Source organism: Geospiza fortis, unplaced genomic scaffold (assembly GCF_000277835.1).
Source record: "Geospiza fortis unplaced genomic scaffold, GeoFor_1.0 scaffold61, whole genome shotgun sequence".
Classification (NCBI taxonomy): Eukaryota; Metazoa; Chordata; class Aves; order Passeriformes; family Thraupidae; genus Geospiza; species Geospiza fortis.
In genome coordinates this window covers 1,145,147-1,154,897 of record NW_005054430.1, presented here as the reverse complement: position 1 = coordinate 1,154,897, position 9,751 = coordinate 1,145,147, and the positions used below count along the sequence as shown (strand labels likewise).

The 9,751-nt window shown below is 50.6% G+C and overlaps 1 protein-coding gene across 1 annotated transcript in view; it reads right to left on the bottom strand.

Annotated features, from left to right (window-relative positions):
• Window positions 1-9,751, bottom strand: part of LOC102045590 (collagen alpha-1(VII) chain-like) — a 104,828-nt gene that overhangs the window by 993 nt on the left and 94,084 nt on the right. Inside the window, 7 exon segments of the mRNA XM_031061892.1 lie at window positions 919-1,089; window positions 1,800-1,843; window positions 2,284-2,338; window positions 5,033-5,197; window positions 5,689-5,697; window positions 7,241-7,289; window positions 8,700-8,753. Of these exon segments, the coding sequence (XP_030917752.1) occupies window positions 919-1,089; window positions 1,800-1,843; window positions 2,284-2,338; window positions 5,033-5,197; window positions 5,689-5,697; window positions 7,241-7,289; window positions 8,700-8,753 (547 nt within the window).

Below are 9,751 nucleotides of genomic sequence, written 5' to 3'. Positions count from 1 at the left end.
GCCCCATTTTCCCTGGCATGACCTGGAGATGAGGGAAATCCACATGAACGGATCCCAAACCCCCTGGATGTGGAAACGGGAGCCAAGCTGTGCTTCCAGGAGCTTTTCCCATTGAACCCTGGATGAGGTGAGACCCCAACCCTGGGATGTTAATCCAGACCTAAACTGGCCTGGATTGGACTTCAGGTTCTGCCTGGAGATGCCAGAGCGTGCTTGGATGGAATTTTCCAAAGGGTTCTGAGGGCACAAATCCCCAAATTCCTGCAAAATTTCACTCCTTGGCAAGCACAAAAGACATCCAAAACATCAGGACCTGGTGTCCAGGTGGATCCATGCCCATCCCACCCATGGAATTGCTCGGGGGAGAGGTCCAGGAGCTCCTGGGAATGATCTGGGAATGGGCAGGGAAGAAAACCCTGCGACTTCCTGGCACTTCCACCTTCAGATGTCACAGACATTTCTTTCATGAAAAATCCTCTCTTAGGATATTCCCGCTGAAGCTGAGAAGTTCAGCAACCAGACATAAACAATAGGTTATCTGCTGCTGTGGAATGTAACAGGTCTGCCTGGATTGGCCCAGTTTGGATGTTTGGAGTTGGTGGCCAATGCAGGACGGAGTTTTCTTGTAGAGCGAGGTTTGTTATTCATTCTTTTACTTTCTATTCTTAGGTAGCTAGCAGCTTCTGGAAACTCTCCTTTCTTTTTCTTTTTAGTATAGTTATAATAGATGTTTATATCATAACATAATAAATCAAGCCTTCTGATCATGGAGCCCATCTCGTCTCTTCCTTCATCCCAAACACCCTTGTGACCACCATCAACATCAGGAAGTGTCAGTGGGCAAACCCTGGGTGGGTTTTCCTGCTCTGGCCTCGCTCCTGGCTGGAGGAGGAGGGAATTTGGAGGGCCCAGGCTCACCTGGGGGGCTCTGGCAGCGGTGCTGGCATTCCCGCCGGGATGGGAAGCGGTTGCTGTTCCCTCGGCAGCCCCCGAACAGGAAGGGCCGGCAGGAGCTGGTGGGGACGTGGAAGTACCAGAGCAGGGAATGGCGCTGGCAGGAGCCCTCATCCATGGGCTGCAGGCACCGGGCTGCAGGAAAACACCCCACCATTCCCACGGGTTGGATCCAGGTGGGAAAACACCCCACAATTCCCATGGGTTGGATCCCAGTGGGAAAACACCCCACAATTCCCCATGGGTTGGATCCAGGTGGGAAAACACCCCACAATTCCCATGGGTTGGATCCCAGTGGGAAAACACCCCACAATTCCCCATGGGTTGGATCCCAGTGGGAAAACACCCCACAATTCCCCATGGGTTGGATCCCAGTGGGAAAACACCCCACAATTCCCCATGGGTTGGATCCCAGTGGGAAAACACCCCACAATTCCCCATGGGTTGGATCCCAGTGGGAAAACACCCCACAATTCCCCATGGGTTGGACCCCAGTGGGAAAACACCCCCACAACCATCCAGGGGTTGGATCCCAGGTGGGAAAAGGCCACACTTTGGAAAATATCCCCATAACCATCTATGGGTTGGATTTGCTCTGAAAAACACCCCACACCCAGCCCTAGGCTGGATCCCAGGGTGGACAAAAGAGGAAATCCAGGAGTGGATTCCCAGAGGGGACAAAGGGCACATCCAGCACCGGATTCCCAGAGTTGAAAAATGGGAATATCCAGCAGTGGATTCCCAGAGTGGGCAAAAGAGGGAATCCAGGAGTGGACTCCCAGAGTGGAAAAATGGGGATATCCAGGAGTGGATTCCCACAGTGGACAAAGGAGGGAATCCAGCACTGGATTCCCAGAGTGGAAAAATGGGGATATCCAGGAGCGGCTTCCTGTATTAAACAAAGGAGGGAATTAGAGTGGATTCCCAGAGTTGAAAAATTGGAATATCCAGAGGTGGATTCCCAGTGTGGGATAAACCCTTTGTTGCTCCACCATCCATCCCTGTGATTCCCACCGTGGAGGCCCCTGACCTTTCCAAAGGGACGGTTAAACCCTGGATTCCGGGTGGGGTATTTTCACAGGAATTTTTGCTTTCAGGGAATTCCAGGAGGATCCTCCCACTGTGTTCTTTTGGATCAAAACCCCCTCCAGTTCCTTCACCAGCAGCTCAGCACCCCTGGGGCAAGCCCAGCTGCTTTAAGCCAAGCCCAAGCTGAGCTTTAACCTCGCGTAACTCCTTCAGTGCCACATCCCTTGATCCCAAGGCTGAGCAGCCCTTCCCACCTGGGAAGTGACTTCCCAAAATGCCACTTAATTCCCAGCTTTTCACCTGGTAATTGGCTGTCGTTCCCCCTGGGAGGCCCCCGCCGTCTGCCGCGCCGGGGCTGGGGGGGGATAAAAACACCAAGGAAATCACACGGAATGAGGGCGCGCAAACAAATTATCCCTCATTTAAATAAAGCTCCTCGGAGCCTTCCGTGGCTAACGAGTTCTCCTAACAAATGTCACGGAGCAACCGGGCCGCGGGCAGCGAGGAGCCGGCGGCAATAAAATCCTTAATGGTGTTAAACAACTCCGTGGGAAAGGTTGGGCGCTCGTCAGAGAGGGTGGAAGTGCTGGTGGTTGTTTGCAGGAGATAAATGTCAGGCTGGAGCTGGGGAGGCTCGGAAAAGCCGGGAGCGATCGGAATCTGGCGGCAATAACGCTCCGGCTGCAGAATCCTGTTAACGTCTGGAGCCTCGTCACTTAGCAGAGGGATTTATGGGCCCTCCTGCCTCAGCCCCGGCTTGTAATGGGATTGTTGGCTGCTGCCGTGATTCAATAACACCTGGAATGTCCCATCCATCTGATCCCGAGCGCTGCCGCGGTGTAAATCGAGTTTAGATCCAGATGGGAGACTCTGACGTCCGGCACAGACGTCGGGAGAGCGCCCGGAGTGGGGATGGCTGGGGCTTGGTTCGGTTCTAGGCTTGGCTGGATTTTTTGGGGTGTGTTCATCGCTTACATGGGGCCATCATCCATGGGTTTGACTTAAAACCATTCCCAAAGCTCTTCCCAAAGCTCCCCATCCTGGGGAATCATGGATTCGTAGAATACAAATTTGGAATAGGAGGATCCTTAAGGCTCCTTCCAACCCAAGCTGTTCCATGCCTCAAGCTGGAAAGGGGGCTGTAAAAACCCTGGAATCCAAAACTCTGTTGGACCCCTTGGATGATTTTTAAGGCCCTTTCCATCCCAAACCATTCCACGTCTCAAATTGGAAGGGATCAATAAAGACCATTGAGTCCAACTTTCTGTTGGAATCCCTGGCCTGGAACTGGATGACTTTTAAGGCCTCTTCCATCCCAAACCCTCCCATGTCCCAAATTGGAAAGAGGCCTGTAAAAATCCTGGAATCCAAACCTCTGTTGGACCCCTTGGCCTGGAATTGGATGATTTTTAAGGTCCCTTCTATCCCAAACCATTCCATTTCCCAAACTGGAAAGAGGCCTGTAGAAACCCTGGAATCCAAATCTCTGTTGGACCCCTTGGATGATTTTTAATGCCCCTTCCATCCCAAACCATTCCATGTCCCAGACAGGAAGGGATCAATAAAGACCATTGAGTCCAACTTTTTGTTGGAATCCCTGGCCTGGAATTGGATGATTTTTAAGGCCCCTTCCAACCCAAACCGTTCCATGCCTCAAGCTGGAAAGGGGGCTGTAAAAATCCTGGAATCCAAATCTCTGTTGGACCCCTTGGCCAGGAATTGGATGATTTTTAAGGTCCCTTCTATCCCAAACAATTCCACGTCTCAAACAGGAAGGGATCAATAAAGACCATTGAGTACAACTTTCTGCTGGAATCCCTGGCCTGGAATTGGATGATTTTTAAGGTCCCTTCCATGTCCCAAACTGGAGGGTGTTGGAAGGATCATGGAGTCCAACTCCCTCTTAAACTTGAGTTTGGAGCATTGAGATCTCCCCTAGAGGATATTTTTGGGGTGAGCAAGAGGATTTAATGACAGTGTTTGATCAGCTTTAATTAAGCCCCAGGCTGGAAAAGCATTCCACTGCTCCATCCCCCTAATTTGGAAGAAATTCCCCAAGAGATTCACACTTGCATCCCATAACAAACCCCCACACCTGCAAACTGCAGGACAACACTACAGCTGATTTTGGGGTGTAAAGGTGACAATTTTGGGGTGTCTTGCTCAGTTTTAAAAAATATTTTTAAATTTAAATGGGATTTTTAAATTTTTTTGAATTTTTTTCCAACTGTGCCATCCATTGTACCCAACTCTCCTCCTCCTCCTCCTCTTCCTCCTGGTGACAAAATCTGAGCATCTTCATCTGCTGAATTACAAGAAATGATCCCAAACTCTCCCTCCTTTTTAATCCTGTCCTGAAGTTTGGATTTTGAGCCCCAAGCAGGAGGAATCCTGCCACAAATTACCCCACAATCCCTCAATTTCCCCCTGCCCTGTTTTCCCTCTGTCCCACCAACCCAGACGGAATTCCAAGCCCCGGTGAGGAGATCAGGAGGTCCATGGGTGGCTCTTGCCCTGCTCTGGAGCAGATCTGGCTCTCCCAGGGCCCTTCCCTCTTGGAAAACCCTAACAGGAACAGCTCCAGTGGTTTTTCCACGAGGAAAAGCTCATGGAAAACATGTTTTTCCATGCTTTTAAGCTGTGGTTTTATCCTTTAGTACAACGTTCACGAGGCGCTGGACAGGAATAGTCTGGGATGAGTGTTTGGTCTCACAGACGCTGTTCCTGCCTGGTTGGAAGTTTTACTGGAACTTGCCAAGGATGTGGTGGGAAAAGTGGGACAAAATCAGCCTGGAAACGGCTGCCTCCTCCCAGCTGTTTAAAAGGAGCCCTTTGGAAGGTTGGGATCACCACTGATCCCGTGAATGTTTAGGTTTTCCTCACTTTCAGGAGCACGGGCTCGTGTCACCTCCAAGAGCGTGGGAACCCTCCCTGGGAATCCCATCCCTGCCTCGTTCCTGCCCAATTCTGGGGAAGAGGATTTATCACGGAATGCTCCAGAGGATTCATTCCAGGGTTGGAAAGGCGGGAAGGAGGAAGCGGAACTCACCTGCAAGGAGTGGAGGTGGCTCCATGAAGGGCTTCACTGGAGTCTCCACCGTGGTCTTGCCATGAGTTGGGCCAAGCTTTTCCTCCCAATTTCCACCATTCCCAGCGTATTCCTGAGCCTGGGAATACCCTTGGAGCCGCCTGTGGACTTCAGCCACCTCCAGACCTGCGGATTGAGGGTCACTGAGGATGAATCCGATGCTTTGGGGTGGGCAGATCAGCTCTCCAGGCTCCGTGGACCATCGGATTTGAGGATTCCATGAGTCCTGGAGCTCATCCCGGGGAATGGTTTGGGATGGTGGAGCAATCCCGGAATTTTGTGGGCAGGGATTGGGATTTCTGCGGGCTCAGCTTTAAAAAGTGGGAGTTAGGAAGGGATTTGAGCACATCCTGGAGGAGAGGGTGAAATCAGGAAATTTCCAGGATTTCCTCTGATCCCTCAGATTCCTCTCAGGAAGACCCATCCCCCCCCAAACCAGGATCCAAAAGCTGTTGGTGATCCAACATTTTCTGCACTGAATCCCAGAAAAAAAACCCATTTATTCCTAAAAACAACTTTTCACTTGCAGTTTTGGGCTGGTTTGGGGCAAGGAGAAGATCCTTTCCTGCACGAATTCCCAGCCTTACCCTTTTCCACGGACATCCTTCCCAACTCACCTCCACAACCTGCAGACAGAAGAGACAGGGAAGAGTTTGCTACTTTTTTTTTCCCAACATAAATCAAGATTTTCCAAGGAAATAATTATTTTTACGGATTATTTTTCATCCCTTTCCCCACCCTTTTCAAGGATCCAAACGCTTCCTAACAACTCCAGTGGTGGTGAACCTAAAAATCTTCCATATCCATAGGGAAAGCCCAGGGAATGGGGCAGGAAGGCTCTGCTGGATCTGAAATAAATGGATTTTTTCAGAGCAAGGAAAGCAAAACCCCAAAAACTTTCAATGTTGGGATTCTGGGATAAAACCATCCCCAAATTTGGTTGTTGTGGTTTTTGTTTGTTTGTTTGTTTTATTTTATTTTTAATTTTTGTTGGGTTTTTTTGTTTTTTTTTTTGTGGTTTTGGTTTTTGTTTGTTTGTTTTTTGTAGGTTTTTGTTTGTTTGGGTTTTTTGGTTTTTGTTTCGTTTGGAGGGTTTTTTTGTTGCTGTTGTTGGTTTTTTTGTTTTGTTTTGTTTTTTGTTTTTGGTTTTTTGTGGTTCTTTTGGTTTTTTTTGGTGGTGCTGGTGGCAGTTATTCCCCGTGGGAGCAGAGAATTCTGTGTGCCAAGGAACGCCACAAAAAAAACTGGGAATTAAATCAGTGACCTCCAAGTGACCCAGCACCTTCCCAATCTACGAGGAAATGGGGGAAAGATTTGCTGACAAAACCAAATGGGAAGTGGGGCGGAGGTTTTAGGGGATAAAAAATGAGATTTTCAGGAGGTCAGGAATCTGCAGGGCCTGGAATTCCACGCTCCTGGAGAGGGGCCCCAGCTCCACCTGCTGCTGACGGTGACATTTGGACGCGTGCTGGCACGGAAATGGCTCCAATTTAGCTGCTGGCAGGGTCACCACGGGGCCAACTCACCACAAATCCCTCTCATTTCGCTCCTCAGCACTTCCTTCACCTCTTCCTCCTGTGCCAGAGTGGGAAAAAATGTAATTAAGGGATGAATTCCAGCCCTGGCACCATCTCCCTGCTTGTCCCACCGAGGTGGAGCCACCTTGTTTGGGGTGCAATGAGAGCAGAGATTTGGTGTCACGGTTCAAGATTTGCACCTCATTTCCTCTGGAAATTCCTGGTTTTCCTGCAGCCAGCTCCTCTGGCCATGAGAAATGGAATCCCAACCCAAGTCACCCCTCAAGCCTGGGCTGGCTTTCCAAGGAGTGTCCTCACCCTCCTGGTGCTGTCCCACTGATCTGGAGCCACCTCATTTTGGGTGCAATGAGATTGGAGATTTGGCGTGATGGGGAGCTCTACCCAAGGTTTTTGGCCCATTCCCTCTGGAAATTCCTGGTTTTCCTGCAGCCAGCTCCTCTGGCCACGAGGAATGGGACCCCAACTCCTGTCACCCCTCAAGCCTGGGCTGAGGGTCCCCACCCTCCGGGCATTGTCCCCCACGCCACAATCTCCCAAACTCCCCTGAGCTCTGAAAAGCCATGGAGATGCGTGCTGGCATGGAAATGGCTCCAATTTAGCTGCTGGCAGGGTCACCACGGGGCCAACTCACCACAAATCCCTCTCATTTCGCTCCTCAGCACTTCCTTCACCTCTTCCTCCTGTGCCAGAGTGGGAAAAAATGTAATTAAGGGATGAATTCCAGCCCTGGCACCATCTCCCTGCTTGTCCCACCGAGGTGGAGCCACCTTGTTTGGGGTGCAATGAGAGCAGAGATTTGGTGTCACGGTTCAAGATTTGCACCTCATTTATTCTGGGAATTCCTGGTTTTCCTGCAGCCAGCTCCTCTGGCCATGAGAAATGGAATCCCAACCCAAGTCACCCCTCAAGCCTGGGCTGGCTTTCCAAGGAGTGTCCTCACCCTCCTGGTGCTGTCCCACTGATCTGGAGCCACCTCATTTTGGGTGCAATGAGAGCAGAGATTTGGTGTGATGGGGAGCTCTACCCAAGGTTTTTGGCCCATTCCCTCTGGAAATTCCTGGTTTTCCTGCAGCCAGCTCCTCTGGCCACGAGGAATGGGACCCCAACTCCTGTCACCCCTCAAGCCTGGGCTGAGGGTCCCCACCCTCCGGGCATTGTCCCCCACGCCACAATCTCCCAAACTCCCCTGAGCTCTGAAAAGCCATGGAGCCACCTGCATCCAAATTATCCCCCAGGATTGCCCCTTGGTAATGTTGAACCCCATTTGATCATCCGGAGCTGCACCTCCTCCTGTTTTCTCTGCCTCCTTCCCAGCCAACGCCGTTCCCCACAGAATGAGACCTCCAATCTCATGGATTTGGAGCCCATCCTTCATCCCTGGGACAGCCAATGGCCGCTGATCCCATAGGGAATCTTCCCTGCGGGATGGTTGATGTCCTGCTGGACTTCCTGGGGTCGTCACCTCTCATCCTTCATGGGATCCCAAATTTTGGGGCGTTTTCCCATGTAGGGAGCTGGAATTTTCAGCAGCCCATAATTTAGGAGATCCTTTCCCACAGCCCCCCTGCTAAAATTAATCCTGCTTGGAAAATTAATCCACACCCTGAGAAAATGGAAATATTGTCTCGGGTCAATCAAGCGGCGCAAAATCCGGGATGAAGGGATGCGGAGGGAGGTGCCACAGGAATTTCGCCCTGATCCATGTGGCTCAAACCCTCCTTCCTCCTCAGGATCTGGAAGCCCAGGGCAGCAGCTTTTCCCTAAAGGCTTTGAAAATGGGGCACATTTCCCTCTCCTGCTTTTCCTTTGGCTTGGATCAGCCCTGGAGCGCCGATCCTGTCGGAGCTGGGAATCATGGCAAAGATGAGGGAGGGAAAAATCTGCTTTAGGCTTGGCTTTGTAGAGCCCAGCTCTGCTCCCGCCCTGCTCTGCCGTCCCTGGGTAACACCCACAGCCTCATTTCCCAGATATTATTGGAGTGAATCCGTTTCTCAGCATTTCCCTCCTCCCCTCGGCCTCCTAGGGCTGTTTGGCCGATTTTCGCCATTTTCCCCCCGAAATGGGAAACGATCTTGGGAGGAAGCACTCACAGAAAGGCCCGGCTCTCCCTTGGCTCCTTTCTGCCCGGCGGGACCATCTTCCCCCTGTCGAAAACACTTGGATCATTATCACATCACTGGAGATTGTCCCTGCAATGCTCTGGGGATAAGTGCTCCTCAGGGATGATAGCTCCGAAGGGAGATGGGTAAAAAGCCTAAAAATTTATAGGTGTTTTTAAAAAGCCTCATGTGTTTTCCTATAAATTTTAGGGATATCTGCGAGCGGCTCAGTGGGCTGACAGGAACAGCCTCATCCATGTGTCCATCAGATCATCCCAGATTTTTTGGGAGCTCTGCTCCATCACAACAATATTAATTAAAAACGGGAGCTGAGAGCCAGCAGCTGTTTCCCAAACCTTGGCATTCTGATCCTGGGATAATTAACAACTTGATGTCCTGATCACTTGCAATTATCTCTCCATGGAGAGGTCAAACCTTCCCCTGAAGAGATGAGAAAGGAGGGGAGGGAAGGGGCTGGAAAATCTCCAGAGAGAAAGGAGGTGGGAGATGAAATCCATGGATCAAGTCAGATTTATTTTCCATCTGGAAGAGGTGGATACATGGAGGGGGTCTGACCTGCACAGAATCTTTGGGAATCAGCTCAAGCAGAAGGTTCAAAACTGGAGCTGCAATTCCGGCGCTGGAAAGATGGAAAAACCAGGGGATATTGAGCTTTGTCAACAAGGGATAAAAACGCCCTGACAAATTTTCCGCTCGGAACTGCTGGAAACTGGATTTGTGGATTAAGGGTGCTTCAAAATATTAAAGGACAAGGAGCACAAGAAGGATGATCCCAATTAAAGCCGGGAGGATCATTTTTCTCAATCCATGCTCACTTCCAGTGCCAGGAAAAATCACATTATCCACCAGCAGCACATGGAGTTACAGCAGTCCCGCTCCTGACCCTAAAATCCCTCGGGACATCGGGGTTTGCAGGGTGTAGGGACTGACCCCAAACTGGTTGGGATCCAAAGCTCTCGTTGGAACTCTCTGCTGAGCATTAATTATGCGTTAATTACCCTGCGCTGATTATTGGTTCATTC